A 21,260-nucleotide genomic window follows, 5' to 3' on the forward strand; every position below is an offset into this window, starting at 1 on the left:
TCATGTCACAAACGTAAGCCTCCTTAATGGATATCCACTGCTCTTAGGACCAGGATAAAATTCCTTTCATTGGGTCAGGCGTGGTGGTGGCTCATGCCTGTAATCCCAACACTTTGGGAGGCCAAGGCAGGTGGATCACGAGGTCAGGAGTTCGACACCAGCCTGGCCAACATGGTGAAACCCCCGTCTCTACTAAAGATACAAAAAATTAGCTGGGTGTGGTGGCGGGCACCTGTAATCCCAGCTACTCGGGAGGCTGAGGCAGGAGAATTGCTTGAACCAGGGAGGTGAAGGTTGCAGTGAGCTGAGATTGCACCATTGCGCTCCAGCCTGATAAACAGGGTGAGACTGTGTCAAAAAAAAAAAAAAAAAAAAAAAAAAAAAAAAAAAAAAAAAGGCCGGGCGCGGTGGCTCAAGCCTGTAATCCCAGCACTTTGGGAGGCCGAGACGGGCGGATCACGAGGTCAGGAGATCGAGACCATCCTGGTTAACACGGTGAAACCCCGTCTCTACTAAGAAATACAAAAAAAAAACTAGCCGGGCGAGGTGGCGGGCGCCTGTAGTCCCAGCTACTCGGGAGGCTGAGGCCGGAGAATGGCGTGAACCCGGGAGGCGGAGCTTGCAGTGAGCTGAGATCAGGCCACTGCACTCCAGCCTGGGCGACAGAGCGAGACTCCGTCTCAAAAAAAAAAAAAAAAAACAAAAAAAAAAAAAAAAAAACAAAAAAAAAAAAAAAGAAAAGAAAAGAAAAAAAAGAAAGAAAGAAAGAAAAAAGAAAAAGAAAAAGAAAAAACTCCTTTCACTGCAATCAAGGCTTTTGGTATGCTGGTTCCCCCATTTCTTTAGCCTCACCTCGGCATCATGTTCCCGCTGGCTGTCTCTGCTCCAGCCCAGGTATCTTCTTTCAGAGTGCTTTGAGGTGTTCACATTGCCTCCCACCACAGGGCCTTTGCACATGCAGTTCCTGTTGCCGCAAGAGCACTCACCTCTCTTCTCGGCCTAATTAACTCCTGGTTTTCACTCCAATATTAACTCAGGTCCCTTCTCAAGGAAGCCTTCACTACTAACTCTCCTGACTGGGTTCAGTTCACCATTTAGGAACATCCCGTGTCCCTCTCCTCCATCTGTGTGTCACAGTTGTAATTTTACATCGTGTGCATCATCTAACCAATGCCTACCGCCCACTCCAGGGGGTCAGCATGTCTCCTGGGACCATGTCAGTCCTTTGTTCACTCTTAGGAAGGCTCCAGGGCCTAGAACAGTGCCTGGGCCATGGAAGATGTCTAGCAAGCACCTGGCATGTGGCTGCAGTGAGTGTTGGTGCCTCCTGCCCACCTTCTTCACTGCCAAATGCACCGCAGCCCCAACGCCACCGTCCATCTGCTGTTTTATTGCCTTGTCATCACTTGCCACTGTCTGGAATTATCTTGGCTATTTCTTTGTTTCCTCATTTCTTGTCTGTCTCCCTCCTCTGGACAAGCTAAAGTGAGGCCTAGGCTTCCCTGCTCAACCCCTCTTTTCCTCTGCCAAGCACAGAGGTGGCATGGGCAGGTGCTAAGAGGATATCTTTGGAATGGCCGAAGGAAGAAAGGGAAGGAGGCAGGAAAGAAGGAAGGAGCCCACCTGTGAGGCCAAGCTTCCCTCAGCCTAGAACTTGGGATGTGATCTGCTCAGAGAACTCACGTCTTCTGGCCTGTCACCGACAGCCCTCCACCTCCCTACAACTCTCCTCACTCCTTTCTCATGCCAATCCCACCTTGCATGCAGCCTGCCAGGCACATTGGCCCCCCCGAGACCCTGGCTTCTCCCTCAAGTGCCTCTGGAAGGCTTCCCTTGCCCCCTCTCAGCCCCAGCCCTGTAGCCAGGCCCAGCAGACCCCTACCCCTGGGCTGCTGCTGAGCGCATTCAGGTGAGGGCAGAGCACATGGTGGGAGAGAGGCTTTGGAGGCCAAGAAGCACAGAGATATCCACTCCCTCTACTTCTCTGAGCATCCAGGGGAGCCTGCTGTGGCCTTCTAGCATAAAGACTGGGGCCCAGGAACACACAAGTCCAGCTCTGGGCCCAGGCTCTGGCGGAGGAAGGATCAGTAGCAGATCCTGGAGGGGAAGGAGCCCCAGCCCGGGTCTTACCTTGCTGTAAATAATCTGTAGTGTTAGAGGAACAGCCTCCCGGTCGTCATCGATGCCCAGCCGCTTGCTGCCAGGACCTGTGCCACACACAGACAGACCCTTCACTCCCTCTGGCTTCCCAGGCTCCTCACGAACACAGTGGCCTTGCCTCCCTGGGACTTACCTCCCCATCCCCTGCCACACTGACCGTGACTCCCTAGGGATCTGTCTCACCAAGGCCCTGCATCTCTCTCTGACTCCACCTTCCGGGGGCCTCCACTTCCTCAGTGACCCCATCACTCCAGGGCCTCATCTCCGCTGTGATCACACCTTCCCAGGGTCCCGCCTCCCCAGGGCCCCACCTCCTGGGTAACCCCGCCTCCCCATGGCCTCGCCTCCTGGGTAACCCCGCCTCCCCATGGCCTCGCCTCCTGGGTAACCCCGGCCCCCACGGCCCTGCCTCCCAGTAACCCTGCCTCCCCAGGGATCCACCTACCGTGCAACCCCGCCTCCCCGTGGCCCCGCCTCCTAGGTAACCCCGCCCCCCCATGGCCCCACCTCCGGTACAACCCCGCCTTCCCATGGCCCCACCTCCGGTGCAACCCCGCCTTCCCATGGCCCCACCTCCCAGGTAACCCCACCTCCCCAGAGCTCCGCATTTCGCGTCCCAGGCCCCGCCTCCCCGCCTGTCTCTGCTCAGGCAGTACCCACCCGAAGCCTTGATGGCACGTGTGGCAGCGGAGTGACCCAGCTCCAAGGAGTGGATGAAGATCTCTGTCGTCTTCTCCCCAGTGATGAAGGTCAGCTGGAGAGTGCAGGAGCATGTACATCAGTGTGAACCCCCTGGAGGGGCCCATTCGGCTCCTCCAGTGTAGACCTGCTGGCTGTCCCAAGGCAGGGCTGGGGACTTGCAGGCCCGGCAGGTGGGGGAGAGATGGTGCGGGTCAGGGAGGCCTTACCTCCGTCTGATAGACTTGCAGCAGCACCGGTCTGGCGGCAAAGCGGCAGTAGTAGAGTAGCATGTCGGCCAGGATGGGCAGCTGGGTGGGGGAGCCCTCCAGGGCCTGGGCTTCAGCCTTCAGGGACTGCTGTGACCAGAGGGAAGGGGCAGCCAATTCATATGGGTGGGTGGATAGATGGCAAGAAGGAGCAAGAATTAGGGAGGAAGATAGAAGAGAGACATAGAGGCAGCCAGCCAGGGGGAGCTGGTGAGGTGGAAGCAGGAAGCAGGGGAGGGCCGGTGCCCAGCCTCCACGCCCCTCACCTGACCCACCGGCCTCGGGGAAGGCTTCTGGCTTAGCCAGACAAGGGCGGGAGTTGAGGAAGGGGGCTGAAATCTGAGGTCCCCTGGACCCTTCTGAGGCCCCTCCTCCATCACTGCAGTGACCCCAGCTCTTGCCCTCAGTGTCCTGAGTTCAGGCTCAGTCCTGCTTCTCACTCACACTCCCAGATCTTTTCCAAGAGGGCCCAGGTCCTCCATGGGGGCCTCAAGCTGGATTCCCCAAATCCAGGGCCTTCTAAGTGAGGCTGGGTGACTGCGGCCAGTGGGCCCTGTTCCACAACCCCAGGGGCCACTTACCTGGCACAGAACTTCAGGGGGCAGGTGCATGAGGCCTAGCACATTGCGCTCATACCAGGGGTCCAGCATGCCGAGGTAGTGGGAGATGTCATTGGTGCTCTCCTCCCATGGGGTGGTGCCCAGCTCCTAGGGCGAGGGACAAGAGTCATTCCCAGCTCCCCAGGAGGCCTGCCCATCCTAGCTCCAGGGCCTTGGATGGCACCTGCAGCCCCAAGCTGAGCTTCTCCCTGCCCTTGGGGAAGTATGACAACTTTCAGTCTTTGTCATATGGCAAAATGTCACGTCCAAGTGCAGGGAGTGAGGGCCACGCAGGGGCAGGTGCCCTGTCAACACAGGGGATTGCTTTTCATGACTTCCAATCGGCTTCCTTCAGGTAGCCAGATCTCTACATTACCACCCCACTGGTCCAGGCTGGGGACGTACTCCAGGGCTGGCGTGCCTAGGGGAGTCTGTCGGGGGTGAGGGCGTCTGGCTCCGAGGGGGTGGACAGGCACCAGGGCTGGTCCCGTGACTTCGCTTCACAGGCACATAGAAGAACTGAAGTTTGAAGAACCGTGTGAGGAGTGGGCGATTGTTCTCCAGCCGCCTGGCAAGAAGAAGATAGTGAGAAGGGGGCCGGGCATGGTGGCTCACGCCTGTAATCCCAGCACTTTGGGAGGCCGAGGTGGGTGGATCACCTGAGGCCAGGAGTTCAAGACCAGCCTGGCCAACATGGGGAAACCCCATCTCTACTAAGAAAAAAAAAAATTAGTCAGGTGTGGTGGCGTGCACCTGTAATCCCAGCTTCTTGGGAGGCTGAGGCACGAGAATCGCTTGAACCGGAGAGCCACAGGCTACAGTGAGCTGAGATCATGCCACTGCACTCTAGCCCGGGCAACAGAGCAAGACTCTGTCTCAAAATAATAGTAATCATAATAAATAAATAAATAAATAAATAAATAAATAAATAAATAAATAAGGGAACTTTTGGTTCCTCTGGGGCCTAAGCCTCAGGCCCCAGATTCCACCAGCAGAACAATGCTGTTACCCAGGGCAGAGCGATGCCTCCCGTTATGGCTCTTACCGAAGGTTGCTGTATGCCCGGGCCACCTTCCCTGAAATCCGATCGGAGCCAAAGACCACAACACGTAGCGTGGAGGCCTTGGGATCCTCATCTCCACTCAGGAAGGGGCGGCGGCGCTGGTGACGTGAAGCGGGGGCTAGAAGCCAGCTGGGCAGCTGGGTACTGAGTTTGGGCTGGGGCAGGGAGCGGGAGCGCTGGGCCCGGGAAGGGGGCGATACTGGATCGTCCAGGGGGCTGCAGAGGCTCCCTGCCCGCCGCAGGGGCAGGGCCGTGTCCGAGTTGCCCTCCAGGCTCCGAGAGTCCCTCCGCAGTACCAGCTGGCTAGTGCTCTTGAAGAGTTTATAGATCCTGATGAACTTCTGCCCAGGCCTGCGGTGGCCCCGGCGTTCCTGGCTGCCGCGCCTCCTGGGCCACTCGGAGGAGCTCTCCTCGCTGTCCTCCACGTAGCCGCTGTCCATGCCATCCGAGAGGCCTGAGACAAAGGAAGTCAGCAGATGGCGCGAGAGGGCCGGCCCTGAGGCCTGGGAGGATGTGAGGGACAGGGTGGAGTCGTGGGACGCCAAAGAGCTGGTGGAGAGCAGGGAGTCTCTCTCGGCACAATGCCCATCCGTTTCCAAGTCCTCCTCCTCCTCCTCCTCCTCTTCCTCCTCCTCCTCTTCATCATCTGCCAGGATCCCCGGCTGGAGCAGCTCCTGTTCCTTGAGCAGGATTTCCTGCAGGATGTCTGCAGGGAAGCAAGGCCAGCACTGTCTGGGTGTCTGGGCCCCCAAATCCCCTTCCATATTCCCTTTGGAGGTGAGACAGCAGAAGGACTCAGGGCCAGCCCAGGACTCCTAGCACTGCCCCTTGCTCTTCTTGGAGCCTGCTCAGATGGGAGAGCTTTGGGGACGGGGTGGGAGCTGCACGGACCCAGGACCAGAAAGACAGCTCAGGCAGTGTGGGGCATGGGTGTCACCAGGGCCCCGGCTCCTTACCAAAGCTGTCCTGGTTCCAGCTGTAGGTGTAACACCGGGCAACAGGGATGGGGATGGTATGGAGCTTCCCTGGTTTTGCAGTGTCTGTAAGAACAGGGAGGATAGGAGAAGAGGGCTGGGAAGAGGCCTTGGAGATTGGCCAGTCCAGTCCCCTTGCCTTGGAGAAGAGACCAGAGATGGGACAGCATCGGCACAAGGATGCATAGCTGGATAGGCTGAGGCTGAGTTAGAGCCAGGGTGCGGGCTCCCAGCCAGAGGGCCCTTCTTTCAAGGCATGCCCTTTATGAGCTGTGCGAACGTGGCCAAGCCACAACCTCTGAGCCTCATTTTACAATGTGCCCATGGGAGAATAATGGTACTAGTCCAGAAGGTTTTTATGAGGAATATTGTAACAGGGAATGAGAACGGCTCCTCAAAATCTGTGCTCCCTTCTACGGTAATAGAGTTGCAGAGAGGATGTTTCCCAGGATCCTTTGGGGCAAGATGTGGCCACGTGACCAAGGCGGGCTCAAAGGAACATGTGCGGAAGTGACGTGCCCAGCTTCTGCATCACTTTCAACAGAAAAGCCCAGGCTTTGCCCTCATAAGCACTCTCTTTTCCTCTTCCCGCAAGCTGCCATCATGATGGCACCCCCACCCCTGCCCCTATAGATAGGAATGACAGACACCCCAGGGGATGACGGAGCAGTGAGATAACTGAAAAAGCTGAGTCCCTGAGTGACTGTGTGGAGCAGAGCCGCCAGGCCCACCTGGACCGTGCACCTTGGGACCTAGAATAGGCCATGGGGAATGTGGGAGAACCTCACTCTCCCAAGAGCCTCACCTAACACCCCAGGGAAGCCAGCTTTTTCTCCCACCGCCTGCAGCTTGGTCCTGAGCCACCGCCGGGCCTCTGCAGCATCTCCGATGCCAGATGCCAGCTCCTGTGCCTCTGCGGTCTCCGTGAAGATGTCCTCAAGCTCTGCCAGGGTCTTGGCCTGAAACCCCAGGAGGAGATGGGCATTGCTCCTGGACCGTGAGCTAGCTGTCCACCTGTTCCAGTTCCTAGCTTCTTACTGAGGCAGGCAGGGATCTGTCCCCTCCCAGCCTCATCACCCATCTCGTACCCACAGCTGGCCAGGCAGCCAGGCCTCCCCCTGCCCTTCCATTCTCAGGAAATGGTCAGGAGAGAAAGGACCAGAGCCATGGGGCAGTGCAGTCAGGAGGGACTTCAGTGCTCCTCACTGTGCCCCAGAGAGGGGAAGAAGCTGTGTGGGGTGACACAGCTGACCTGTGACAGAGCCAGGCCTAGAGGCCAGGTCTTCAACCCGAAGCTCATTCTCGTTCTTATGGCACATGCCATCTTCTGAGGCACCAGTTATCAGCACCCGGCCCCACTGCCCAGGCTGCCACCCCACTGGTCAGGATCCAGCGCACCAGAAACCCCCTCTACGAGGCCCGCCCTCCAGCCACCACCCTGCCGTGTCACCTGGGGCGCCGGAGACTAGTGTACCCTGGAGACCGTGGCTGAGATGAAGCAGGGAGAGGGCGCTACCTCTTCGAAGAGGTACTCCACCAGAGCCCCAGGCCCCAGGTACATACCTGCAGCCTGCAGTGCAGGCCCGGGACGTCACAGTGGGCCCCAAAGGTGGCCTGGAAGGCATGCAGGAGCAGGGTGGTGTAGGCACTGTGAGGCGAGTGTCCGGGGGTGCTCAGCTTATTGGCTACAGCGAGGAACTCGGCCTGCACTTCTACTGGGTTCAGCAACAGCACGGTGCTGGGGACACAGGGGACCGGCTATGGTACCTGGGGGTGGGCAGCATGCCACGGCACAGCCACCCACCTCGTGCCTGCTGGTGCTCAGCTCTGCTGAGGCCAGGGCCTCCTCAAGCCCAGGCAGAGCTTGAGGAGGTGACCACAGGAGGCCAGGACAGAAGCAGCAGCTCCAGGACCCAGGTTCCCAGGGAAAGCGTGGGGTTCACTGCTGAGCATTTTTCAGCTGTTGTTTTCAAAGATCTTTTCAAAATGGAACTTAATTCTTTAAAACTAAATTTACTTAATTTTTACAAAAACATTTTTTTCCTATGAGACAGCTGAGTGGATGCAAGATTACTCAAATGAGGATCCTATTTTCAACAAGGTGACTTGAAGCCAAGTGACCAGTTTTCGGGGGGAGCTGGGCAGCCACGTGGTGCTGTGCAGTGTGCTCTGGGGCAAAAGGGACATGCAATTCCTCGTGGCATGGGGCTGCCTCTGCCCCGAGGAGAGGGTGCCAAGTCAGAGTGCATCTTCTTCCTGCGCTCGTGAGGGACACCTTTTCTAATTGGCCCAAAGTCGTGATACAGGCTTTCGTGGGCTGGGAGGGGAGTGTGTGCCTGGCCACTGCTACCTCCCTTCCCGATGGACACCCAGATTCACTCTTGGTGCCAGTGTTTACATTTCTTTATTGTGGAAACTTTCAAACATACCCCAAATTAAAAGAATCGTGGGCTCTGAGGCACTGATCACTTTGTTTACAGTTAACAACGCACGGCTGTTCTCACTTCCCCCCTGCCAACCCCTGCATCACTGCATGACCTCGAAGCAAACTCGAGCCATCGTGGCTTTGTATCCATAAATGCTTTCGTATGAGCTGCGTGTGATGGCTCTTGCTCTCTCAATTCCACACTCTGCATTTAAACCCAGTGCAGAGGAGCCCCATGCAGGCAGCATTCCCTCCAGACTCTATGGACATCGGTGCCCGGGGACAGGGCAGAGACAGGACTAGTCTCTGTTAAAGTCCCCATCATTTGGGAAGAAACTAACTTTGATTTCTCTATCTGTAAGAAAAAGGAGGTGGGCTTGCATAAGCAGCGCCTTATAACCTTATAACGAGCCCAGTCGAGCCCCTGCCCTCACCAGCTCACATAATTTCTCTGCCGCATAATTTATCATCATTCTCAATTTATAGATAATGAAAGTGAGACCATCTCCCAACTGTAAGCTCTTTCTACAAATCTCTCAGTGCCTCACTTCCCTGATTTGAAAACTCCCCTTCTCACAGGGTTAACGTGAGGATTAAATGAGTCAGCACACGTAACTGCGCTTAGAATGGCGCCTGGAGGTCGAGAAAGGGTCTAAGAGGCGTTGATGATTCTTCATCAGCCCACCTGCCCCAGCTCCCCCAGAGGCATCTTATTTACTTACTAAACTACAACATGTTAGCATCCTTTCCCTCTCTCGACATCTATCATTTTGTTTGTGCTTGTTTTTACCTAGAGGGAAATCAAGAAGTGTTGCTCAGGGGAGTGAGTGGGAAGTGAACCCCTGAGGCTGGGAATGGGGAGGGCCGGGGGCCTATAATTTCTGAGCTGGTGAAGCCTGGGGTCCCTGGGCTCCCAACATGTCAAGGCAAGGCAGCACCCAACTCTTCGAGGCCTGCAGAGGGTCCTCCGAATGGGCATCCCCTCTCTAGTGCTTTTCAAACTGCAGGTGAGGACCCAGGAGTGAGTAATGAAGTCATCTGGGGGAGCTGAATTTGTTTCTTAAATGAAATAGAATAGATAGCGCTCATCCTACGTAGCAGGGATAAATTTCGTTTCAGGGGTGTGTGTGTGTGTGTGTGTGTGTGTGTGTGTGTGTGTGTGTGTGTGTGTGTGTGTGTGTGTGTGTGTGTGTGTGTGTGTGTGTGTGTGTGTGTGTGTGTGTGTGTGTGTGTGTGTGTGTGTATATATGTGTGTGTGTGTGTGTATATGTGTGTGTGTGTGTGTGTGTGTGTGTGTGTGTGTGTGTGTACCAGGATGTTGTATAAAATGGATTTTTATTGTAGGTCCTGGTCAAAAAAGTTTGGAAACACTGTTTTAGTAACAGGCAGAAAGAGACTGTGGAAATACCATGGGCTTCTGAATAAGCCTGAGAGTTAAACTGTGGCTCAGACCCTTGCTCGCTGTGTGACCTTGGGGAAGTTGCTTGGCCTCTCTGACCTCCAGTTCCTCATCTGAAAAGAATAGATACAGTGGGGGAACTGTGTGCCTAACACCTGGCACAATTGATGCGGCCCTCTTTAAGAATCTGGTGAAAGACCCTCAGCCTAGAAAAACAAACCTGGACACAAAATATCACCAGCAGTGCCAGGAGTTCCCAGATCCCTGGAAGCCTGTTTGTTGCTGGCTGGGGTGGATGGTGGGGGGCGGGGGGCGGGGGGCAGGGTATTGGATGTTTGAGTGGGGGAGGAGGGTGAAGGTGGAGCAGTGCAGGGGTCCCAAACTCCCTCCCCCCTGTTTCTCCGTCCCCCAAGAGCACTCACACGGTGGAGCTGCGGTGACTCCTGATGGGCAGGCCCTGCTCAGCCCTCACCAGCCTCTGGTAGGAGATCCCTGTGGGCCAACAAGAAAAGAGTTCATGGGCTGGTCAGTTCCTTCAGCACCGTCCTTGTGCTTCGTGGCGAGCCAAGCACCGGACAATCAGGTTGGAAGTTCCCGGATGGAGCTCAGGAGAACCTGGAGAGGGGCTGTTCAGTGGCTCCTCCAGCGTGCCTAGCAGTTTGCTTCTATGCATCCTTTTACACCTCACGAGTCATATCCCCACCTTCGCCTCCAACACCAAAACTCGGTCCTGAGCCTCGCTGTCCTCTGGATTCCCGTGGCCTCTCCGACTGCCCTCCCTTCCTTAGAGCTTGCCACTCCCCTCGTGGCTCAGGTCCCGGCCCCAGGCTTGGAGGCAGCCTAGCTAAAGAGAAAGGGATCCAGGGTGAGAGCCCGGGTCAGAAGCCTGAGTTCTCTTCCAGCTCTTGGCCAGGTCACTTAATCCCTGAGCCTCAGTTTCTCCCGGGAAGGGGCAGATTAGATCAGTGGTCTCTGAGGCCTTTAACAGTCTGTGATTCCCAGGCCCCATCACAGCTTGACCAATTTAAAGTTTCTCTCTTCAGAGACTGGGTGGGAGAGCATCGTGGGAGGCAGAACCTGGGCCCAGGAGGCTGCCGCGTCCCGTGCCGCCGGGCTACTCCTGCGTCCCTGCCGCTGTCCCCTCTCCCGGCCCTGGGTGCCTTCCCGCTATGCCAGGCACCTGTCAGGTCATCCACTTTGCCTCAGCTCCAGCCAGGCAGCGGGTTTCGAGTTTCCACACCTGCGCCTCCCCATCTCTGCCTGGAGTCCCGAGTCCTCTCAAAGGATCGCGGTCTGGCCTCTCTGCTCTGAGGCAGCTGCATCCTAGGCTCTGCTCCCAGCCCACATCCCCTTTCTCCCCGGCCCTTCCCCCTCTCTGTCTCCTCTGACTTCCAAATGCTGAGAAGAAACACACCAAAGGTTTTCCTTTTGTTTCTGCAACTTGACTCCGTTCTGCACAGTAGTTGCTTTACAGCGTGCGTTCAGTTCTGTTTCCACCACGATGAGGAGGTGAAACAGGAAGCACAAGTTCACTCCCTCACAGAGCAGGGGCTGGAGACCCAGCGGGGTGGGCCGCCTTCTTGTCATAGCTTGGAAATAGGCCCGGGGTAGTCCCCATCCAGAGCAGGGCCACCCTGAACTGGGACTGAGCTGGGAACCTGCAGGACGTCCCCTCAGAAGTGCAAGTCTGGACCGGGGGGGGGGGGGGGGGGAGGGGGGTTAAAGACAGCTATAAATAGAAAGACTGTGAAAGGCAGAAAATTACCATATAATGCTCTTCTAACTTGGGACCTAATTGCTTTGATTTTGGGCCTTTTGTGTGATGTTTACTTTATGTAATCATCACATATTTAGAAGTTAACATTTGGTCCGTTTTGCCAAGAAAGTCCTTGACACAGTGGCTATTACATCAGGACTTGGGACACCATCTGGTGGCCACTCACATGCATTACAGAGAAGAGATCCTCACCCACTCTCCAACCACCCCAACATAATACCGTAGTTACCGTAGTTACCGTAGTGGAGACATACAGATATCCCCCATCTCCCTGACCGTAAAACACACAGACACGCAAAATCTTCTCTTGACCTTATTTCTCTTTTCTTTTACTATTTGATGCTTTTAACAGGTAACCTACACCCCGCTGACCCCATTTCGTCACCGCCACTTCTGCCTCTGTTGACCCAGGTCATCCAGGCGGTCGCACTCCAGGAAGCAGTGGACTGTGCTGTCGCTCTCCCTCCACATCAGCTTTGTTCCAAAACGCCCAGCCACTGGCTTCCAATGCCTCTGCCCTCCTGACCTTGCTCTCCTGAAGCTTGGCAACGTTTTCCCTGTCGCCATACCCAACGGTTCATCATCACGCTATTTGAACTTTTGTTCTGGAGTGCCTGGTACTGTGGACAGCCTTGAAGCTCCTTCATTTCCTCTCATCTCTAGGATGAGGAGCAATCTCTCACATCTACATTCATGTGCCTTCGTCTCATTTTCGGATTGTGCTACAGTTAGAACAAGAAGCTGCTTCGTATGAGCTACGTGGACTCCTCGCAACTGTTGCTCTATGTATCCTGTTGCTTTAACAGGGGATATTTAGGAGGTTGCCTGTACCTCTTGGCACACCCTGACCCAGAGAGAGTTATTTTCCGAGTTGTTTGACTGGTGCTGAATACCCAAGGTACCAACAGTTTCCAAGCAGAGCCTACGATCATCAGATAAACTCCCGCCATCACCCCAAAAACACCGTCAACCCCCTTCCTTGGCCTCTCTTGGTAATGGATCCCCCTTCTTAGCATGGGGTGTGGAGTTTTGGGTAATTAACTGGTGGGCTGGGGCCTGAGCTGGGAACAAATTAGAAAAGACTGTGCAGTGTGGAGGAGGCTTTGATCCTACAAACTTTTGTACAGACTCACTCCTTTGAACCTGGCTTAGAAATTGTACTGCTGAGTCCCCATTTGCTGGTCTATGCTGTGAGGCTGGAAATATCTCCCAGCATCCTCCATGGGCTTGGTTTTCACAGTGTTACCTGGTGATGCCACGGAGGCCATGAATGCTAAGTGGGGTGTGCAATATCAGTTTCGGGATCACCCTTAATTCCACCCTCCACTCCCCAAACAGGGAAGCTGCACTGGGGAGCCTCGGATCAACAGACTCCTCTCTCCCTTTGATCTTAGATCACAGCCTTCCTTGGTCACCTTAGCAGAGGGAAACAACTTTCTGAGTTTAGCTTCTTGGATCTAGATTGGTGCAAGGGCTAAACAAAAACCTTGCCTGGGTTGTTCCTGCATCAGGCCCTAGCAAGTAAGAAATCGAGAGGAGTCACCCCATATAGGCAACGAATGGGGTGGGTGGGCAGAATACAGTCATAGTGAAGGTCAAACTCCTGGCCCAATTGTCCAAGACCCTTCGCCATCAAGCCTTGTTTGCCCATCAAAGCTTCCACTCTTTTTCAAAGTTGCAAATAGATAGGGATTCTGCACAGAACAGCTGACTGTGAAGATCCAGGACACATGAAAATCACCACATCTGCCATCAAGCAGCACTGGTATTAACAACACACTGATAGACAGGTCCATGCTGAGGGTCATGTGGGTACTTGAGCCTGGGGGAGGCAGGCAGCAGTCACATCTGACTCAGTTTCCTCTTACAAGGGGAACACCAAGATTCCACGGAATCCACAGGATGGAAGCAGGGCCCGGCCCCAACGGCAATGCAGTCTCCAAATGAGACTCGGTCAGGTTTGGTTCTCCAGCATCTACGATTAATATCAACTCACAGTGGACAGTTTGACCTACGTCATACCCTGAAGCAAACACCAGGCACACCGCTCTCCACAGCCTGGTTTCTCTTACACTTCCCTCCTCACTGGGGGTCCCATGTGCAGTGCCTTCCTGCTCCCCATCTCCAGGATCCTGGACTCCAGAGTGACTGGAGGAATTGGAAACTCATGGCTGTGGGCCTCAGCAGGGCCTGGGTAGGAAGGTGAAGCACAGCTTTCAAGTGAATAGACAAAGGAGGAGAGGACATAACAAGGGAGGCTGGAATCCCTGGCCACCGGGAGTGCAGGAGCAGAGACGTGGAAGGTGAGAGGGAATGTGGCTAGAAAGCCAAGAGGAAAATACTGGGGAGAAGGAACCCACTGGGCAGGCCTCCATGCAGGCAGAGGAGATGTGAGTTCTTGGAATGAAAGTTCAGTGCCACCACAAGACATATGCTGCTCTGAACAAGTGCAATGACCCCACGGAAATGCCTGCGGGATGAGGTCTGCAGCTTTGCAGAGCCACCAGGCTAGTGGGGGCCAAGTGAGATGAGGCCCTTTCATAACACCCTTTCAGCACCCTAGTGATAGTCACCCTAACAGGACCAATCCAGGCCTTATGGGCTACTCTTACGAGTAAGTCACATGTGGCAGAGACTTCTAGGCATCCACTCAATATCCATTCCTCGTTTTTTTACAAGTGAGACACTGGGCATTGTACCTAGTTGATGAGTCAATTTCTCAACCTCCCTTGCAGAATGTTTTAGGTGCAACCCACCTCACCTCCTTCTTTCTGTTAACTGGAATGTGGACATGATGGCCAGCGCTCCAGCAGCCATCCTAGACCATGAAGCAACCTTGAAGATGGTGCCTCTTGCTAAGGATGGTGGAGCGGAAGGATGAGAGAAGGCTGGTCTAGGATGTTCATGGGACCACCATGCCGATGCTGGCCTGCCTTCTTACAGATTGTGTGGTGTGTGTGTCTGTGTGTGTGTAAGAGAAAACTAGCCCCTATGAGTTTAAGGCATTGTTGTTTGGGGCTTTCTGCTATAGGCAGCCAACTCAGTCCTAACTGATCACACCCTGTGATTTCTGGAACACCGGCCTCTACTCTTTTCCCTAAACCTCCCCCACCTACTAGTCAATGATGTTGGACATCCTTCAAGAGGTCTAACCTTTCATTCCATAACCAGAGACAAAAAGTATAAAACGCAAATGTCTGTGATCAGTAATGTCCCAAGAGAAACGTCTCACCACTGAAGAACATTCTGAATTCACCTGCCACCTGTTGATAAGCAAAACTGACCTAACCCAGGTTTGTTCCTCATTTGATAGGAGATCAAAGGGCATGAAGCCATATTAAGTATCCCAAAGGGAAAGGGGCAGGAGAAATTCCCCAAAGGGGGAATGTTTATAAAAAGACAGGCTGGGTAACCCAGGGTCATGCAGCCATCTGTCAGGCCTCTGGGTAGAAACACAGATTTATGCAAATGTGAAAAGGATATGATATGACTTTTGGTATCAAAGAGATATGGATTCGAGTGGTAGAGCTCTTGTCAGCTCTGTGACTGGGAGCAAGTTACATAAATGTCGAGCCCTCAGTTTCAGCATCTGAAAAATGGGAATAATAGTAACTACCCATGGAGGTGTTCTGAGGGTTAGATGGGACGAACCTGTGACAGTGCTTCATATGCCGTAGACAACCCTGGCATCATTGCTGTCCTCCTCCTCATCATCATCAATGATAATTATAATCCTGCTTTTGACCAGGAGGCTCAGAGAGTCTAAGGAACTTGTCCAAGATCATCAGCTAATAAGTGGCGAAGTACAGGTCTTTGTCATACGAGGGTTCATGTTGCCTCTTTCATACTTCACTTTGTATCTTTTTTTTTTTTTTTTTTTTTTTTGAGACGGAGTCTCGCTCTGTCGCCCAGGCTGGAGTGCAGTGGCTGGATCTCAGCTCACTGCAAGCTCCGCCTCCCGGGTTTATGCCATTCTCCTGCCTCAGCCTCCCGAGTAGCTGGGACTACAGGCGCACGCCACCACACCCGGCTAGTTTTTTTGTATTATTTTAGTAGAGACGGGGTTTCACCGTGTTAGCCAGGATGATCTCGATCTCCTGACCTCGTGATCCACCCGTCTCGGCCTCCCAAAGTGCTGGGATTACAGGCTTGAGCCACCGCGCCCAGCCCACTTTGTATCTTGAACAAGAAATACTCAACTTGGTTTTCTCAAAATCATTTCCCATTTTATAATGAGAAGAATATGACTTTTCCTTCTTCCCTTACAGGCGAGACGCGATCCTTGAAGTTTGTGTGCTTTGAAAATTGCAGAGTGGTTTGCACGTAAGATGCCCAGTGTCATCCCCCAGCTTTACAGATACATTCTTTGCAGGAAAGTATTGTGGTCGGCACAGCTATGCAGGCATGGAGTAAATATTCAATAAACATGTGGGCTGACTCCAAGAGGGCTGTGGTGGGCCGGACCCGGTGGCACTGACGTGAGATTTCCTGCTACCTCCAGAATCGAGGCACTGGACGATCAGATGGGGGTGGAGTCAGGAAGCAGGGGGAGGCCCCCAGCCTTGATAACAGGCCCACTTCCTCTGCCACCCAGCCACATCAAAGCAAGATAAACTGTTTCATTCATTTCCATGGCAACTGGGTCCCTAAGACTTCACGGGTGGGGGCCTCACCTCCCCGCGTCCCTTCTCATTTCTTCCTGTGACTTTACCAGGACCTACCTTCTAAGCTAACACCACTGCAACCCTTACTGCCCCCAGCACTGTGAAATCAATTAGGCCAACATTAATCCTCACGAACTGTATTGACAGGGAGGCATTGCTATACACCCATTTTACAGATGAGGACATTGAAGCTCACAAGCTAAATGTCTTGCTGAAGGCCCACAGTTAGTGAGTAGCAGACCCAGAATTTGCAAGTACAACGATCTGGCCCCAAGGACTAGAAGCCACTAAGTTATTCGGCCTCTCCTTCAAGCATTCAAGTTCCCTGGCCTCCATCCTAGCCCTCTCTCCACTTAACTGGGGGTGGGAGGGACTCAGGAATTGAGTACAAAGATGACTGCAGGCCTGTTAAAAATCATAGGAAAGGCCGGGCACAGTGGCTCACGCCTGTAACCCCAGCACTTTGGGAGGCCGAAGTGGGCGGCTCATGAGGTTAGGAGTTCAAGACCTGCCCAGCCAATATGGTGAAAACCCGTCTCTACAAAAAATACAAAAATAAGCCGGGCATGGTGGCGCATGCCTGTAGTCCCAGTTACTCGGGAGGCTGAGGCAGAAGAATCTCTTGAACCCAGGAGGCAGAGGTTGCAGTGAGCCGAGGTCACGCCACTGCACTCCATCCTGGGTGACAGAGCGAGATTCCGTCTCAAAAAAAAAAAATCATACGAAAGCATTTTTCAAAAAGCTCATTTAAGGGTCATGTAGAAGGTAATTTTGTTTAACTATTTGTTATGGATTAGGGCTTAGCTTCTTTAAAATTGAAGGTTAACTGGTGGATGTGAGATAAGTAGCAAGAGATTTCTGTTCAGTAGAAAAGATAACCTCAAAGGTTATGGTTTTCTTCCCCTCTGTGATATTAACTGTTTGGTATCTAACTTTGAATCTTACTCTAGTTTCCATGAGGAGCTCATCTCAGTTTCTTGTATCCTCCTATAACCCAGCTGTATCATCGTGCTGCTATCCTCATTAATGAGTGGGCACAGGCTTACTATATATTTATATATGTGTGAGGTTTTGGAACTGTTTGAAAATGATTCCCAGAAACGAGGGAGAATTGATGGTTTCCTATTTTGGTTCTGCTTTCCCTGGAAGAGGAGAGGTTCCTACCATGGGTACTTGGCTTGAGCTGCCCTCTTGGGGCATCTGACTTCTCATTGGTCACCAGGATATCTGAGGCTTCACATGGTCCCGGGAAGGATGTGCCGTCAGCAGTGAGTGATGGTTCCAAGGATCCCCCCTGCTCTGAGGCCAAAGGACCCTCATTCTACTTCCGGCTCCAGTCGCTGCCCTGCCTGGTCCTTGTGCTGCAGGCTTTACATTTTATCATTCCAGGAACTGGGCCTCACCACCGCCAACCCCTCCATGGCACATCTGCTTTCTGTCTGCCCAGAACAGAGTTTCTACCCAGCCGCCTGCAAAAATATCTCAAGGCATAGCGTGCACTGAGGTGAGGAGGGACAGCTGGTTCTACTTGAAATTGGGAAGTGGTCTCCCCACAGGTAATCCCCTCCCCCAACCCCACAACTCCCTTATCCTTTTCAAAATAAAAAAGAATCATTTCAGTCTTGGGTAGAAACCCAAGGCCCTGCCAAGACATTTGCATTTTAAATTCTTTCTCTGAGCATTGTAGAAAGGAAGAAAAGAAGCTCAGAAGACATCCAAGTCTGTTTGTTTTGGGGGACAGTGGGAGGGAATGAAGGAGTGTGACCTTAAACTGGTTTGTTCCTTTAGGGTTTGTTCCTTTAACTGGTTTGTTCCTTTCCTTGGGAAGCTGGGTTGGCAGACCCACCTTTTACCTTCCAGAGTCCAGCGTCTCCTAAGGGTCTTCCTGGCGTCCTGAATCTCCACCCAAGTCTCTACCACAAGGTGAGGACCTGGTTGTAGGTAGACTTGGGGGTTGGCCATTCCTAGCTGTACCTGCTCTGTTCTTTGTAACGACAGACAACAGCAGATGGCTGACTGACTGGGGACATGCAGATCAGCTGATTGGACGAGGCACAGACAGGTCAGCTGACTGCGTAGGGCGCAGACAGATCAGGTAACTGGTTGGGTTAGGCAAGTTACGAACCCTTCCAAAGAAATGTACAAGCCAGTCTTGAGCTTTCTAGGGTCCATAAGTTGTTGGGGAATAAGATTTGGTACTTCCATTCTGTGTGTGTTTAATGTGTAAGGTGAGAATGAAACACTGCCAGTACTAAACCTGGTCTGGTGCATGTGTCCATTAGCAAGAGAGAAAATAAAAATGAGATTATAACATACTTAGTACTGGGAGGACTGCTTTTTCGCTCGACTAGTTACTCAACATCTTTTGAGCTCAGTAACTATTTCTACAATATCGTTTTTAATAATTGAATAACATTTCACCAAATGACTTTGCCACAGGGTACTCAACCATGTTCAATATTTAGGTTTTTTAGCATTGGTTGATTATTAGCAAGAATGCATTGATGAACATCTTTGTAGCTGAATCTTTATACATCCATAGGGATTCATCAGGATAAAATTCAGGAATAGAATTGCTGGGTGAAAGGATATTTTTTCTGATTCCTTAGCAAACACAAACCCCCATTCCTCACCAGCGCTGGCATTTTTGTTCTTTCTTTTTTATTTTTGCCAATTTGATAGGGGGAAAAAGAGTTTTGCTCTTTAGTTTTGCATTTTCTGTATGAGTAGTGAGGGTGAATATTTTGAGGGGGTTCTTTTTTGATGTAATTGAATCATATTTATTCATATTTCCATAAGTGTGCTTGCCTATTTTTTAATGGACTCAAAAAAAAAAAAAAACACTCTTCATGGGTTTGATATATTAATTTTTTTTTTTTTTTAGACGGAATCTCGCTGTGTCACCTGGCTGGAGTGCAGTGGCACAATCTCAGCTCACTGCAACCTCTGCCTCCCGGATTCAAGCAATTCTCTGCCTCAGCCTCCCGAGTAGCTGGGAATACAGGTGTACACCACCACACCCAGCTAATTTTTGTATTTTCAGTAGAGACGGGGTTTCACCATGTTGGCCAGGATGGCCTTGATCTCCAGACCTCATGATCCACCCACCTCGGCCTGCCAAAGTACTGGGATTACAGGTCTGAGCCACAGCACCCAGCCTGATATATTAATTTTTATCGCAAATATTTTTCTCAGTTTGTCATTTACCTTTCACTCAAAGTGGGCTTGCCATATGAAAAGCTTTAAATTTTTTGCTTTCATATCTGTTAGTCTTTTCCTTTATAATTTTTGCCCTGGGGAATATGTTTGGCAGTTCTTCTCCACTCCAGGCTCATACAACCTATTTTTCTTCTGTAGTTTTTGTGGTCTTGTCTTCTACACCTAAACCGCTAATGTATCTAAAAGTTATTTTTATGTTTGAGTTAGAACTCTTAATTTTATTTTTTAGATAGAATTCTTTTTTTTTTTTTTTTTTTTTGAGACAGAGTTTTGCTCTTGTTGCCCAGGCTGGAGTGCAATGGCACAATCTGGGAGGCACTTGAACCTCTGCCTCCTGGGTTCTCCTGCCTCAGCCTCCTGAGTAGCTGGGATTACAGGATCATGCCACAAAGCCCAGCTAATTTTCTACTGTTAGTAGAGATGGGGTTTCACCATGTTGGCCAGGCTGGTCTCGAACTCCTGACCTCAGGTGATCTGCCCGCCTCGGCCTCCCAAAGTGCTGGGATTACAGGTGTGAGCCACTGCACCTGGCCTGTTTAGATAGTTTTCTCACTCAATTTTTTTTATGGTCTACCAATTATCCTGATATCATTTATGAAATGACTGATTTTTTCATCAGTAATTTGAGGATGCCACTTTATCATATAATATAATTTTGTATATTTAATCTGTTTCTAGATATTACATTTTCTTCCATTACCTACCTATTCTTATACCCATAGTGTACTATTTTAATAACTATAGTCCTATAATACCTTCAAAAAATGGAAATATTTCCTTCTTACTCTCCTTTAAAAATACATGAATGAATATATACTAAGTGCATAAATAAATCTTTCAAATAGATTTTATTTTCTTTATTTTATTTATATATAAATTTATTCATATGTAAAACATTTATATATTATTTTTTATTTACATATATTTTATAAATTTTAAAAATATCTTGTTATTTCGATTGTGGTTATGTTTATTTTCCTAACACCTGGTCTCGTTACAATATCGATTCAACCCAGCAATACGATTCTTCAATTATTCATTCTTCAGCAAAGTTTGTTTTCTCTATATAGGTTATTAAAATTTTATTTTTTATTTTTTATTGCTATTGTAAATTTTTTTAAATTATGTTTTCTTCCTGGTTAATGCTGGTTTATAAAAAAGCTCTTAGCTACCTGTTTTCTAGTTCTGACAGTTCTTCGTTCAGGGGATTCTCTCAGTCTTGACAGAAAACCAATTGTTTGAGCTCCAACTAATTAAAATTTCTCGTCTTCAGAAGAGAAAGCATTCTTTATTTTTGTCTTTTTGCATAGGCAAAATACCGGTAAGCCAAAAGGGGAAGATTATTGGCTCTAAAGAAGATGCCTCTAGTATTTTACCTTGGGCTGCTGCCATATTAAAAGCACTTCTAGAGTAATCGTTTCCATATATTGAGGGGTTTTGAATATCAGGAATGGTGATGAATTTTATGAAATATTTTAGAGGCATCTATTGAGGTGCTTTTGTGAATTTATTCCTTTGAGTACTGATTCACTGAGCCACTTCTCAGTAAGTCACACTTGATAATGTTTTCTCCTGCACTATCATAGCTTCCTTAGACCTGATTTTCATGTTTATGACAGCACCTGCAATTTCTGAGCTCCTACTTTTCAGACCCCACACATGAAAACTGAGTCCCGGGTCTTGTCCACACTTGTCACAGTGGCCATCATTCCTAGCACCAGCCACCTTCCCCGACCCAAACTGCATCAACCCACACACGGAATTACTTACTTGTTCCTGGGGCACAGAGAACATGCAAAGGCCTCTTGTCAGCATCCTGGGGGCTTCTCTGTCTGACCTGGGCAGCCTTGGAGACCCCTTGACTAACCAGATCAGAGGCACAGGCCAAGGGCTGGGGTCTCCTTGCCTTGAGTGCTCGCTCCTGCTTCCCCTAAGAATCCCTCCTCGAGTTACCTCCCTTGTTTACTTTCATCTTGTGTGGATTCAACCATCAGATGCTTGATGGTGCTGTGAAGAGGAGACTCCATGGTTGT

The 21,260-nt window shown here is 51.2% G+C and overlaps 1 protein-coding gene across 6 annotated transcripts in view; it reads right to left on the minus strand.

Annotated features, from left to right (window-relative positions):
- Positions 1-21,260, minus strand: part of PIK3R5 (phosphoinositide-3-kinase regulatory subunit 5) — an 88,366-nt gene that overhangs the window by 4,379 nt on the left and 62,727 nt on the right. For 2 of the 6 annotated variants that reach the window (XM_015118589.3, XM_077970347.1), the window contains 10 exons: positions 9,990-10,059; positions 7,307-7,481; positions 6,549-6,702; positions 5,726-5,809; positions 4,752-5,475; positions 4,112-4,274; positions 3,689-3,814; positions 3,069-3,194; positions 2,821-2,914; positions 2,131-2,207 (listed from right to left, as the gene is read on the minus strand). In XM_015118589.3, the coding sequence (XP_014974075.3) occupies positions 2,131-2,207; positions 2,821-2,914; positions 3,069-3,194; positions 3,689-3,814; positions 4,112-4,274; positions 4,752-5,475; positions 5,726-5,809; positions 6,549-6,702; positions 7,307-7,481; positions 9,990-10,059 (1,793 nt within the window). Of the gene's footprint in view, positions 1-2,130; positions 2,208-2,820; positions 2,915-3,068; positions 3,198-3,688; positions 3,815-4,111; positions 4,275-4,751; positions 5,476-5,725; positions 5,810-6,548; positions 6,703-7,306; positions 7,482-9,989; positions 10,060-21,260 lie in introns of all 6 variants that reach the window. The other 4 variants (XM_015118588.3, XM_077970346.1, XM_077970349.1 and 1 more) reach the window with 3 other exon arrangements.

This window comes from Macaca mulatta, chromosome 16 (genome assembly GCF_049350105.2).
Source record: "Macaca mulatta isolate MMU2019108-1 chromosome 16, T2T-MMU8v2.0, whole genome shotgun sequence".
Lineage (NCBI taxonomy): Eukaryota > Metazoa > Chordata > Mammalia > Primates > Cercopithecidae > Macaca > Macaca mulatta.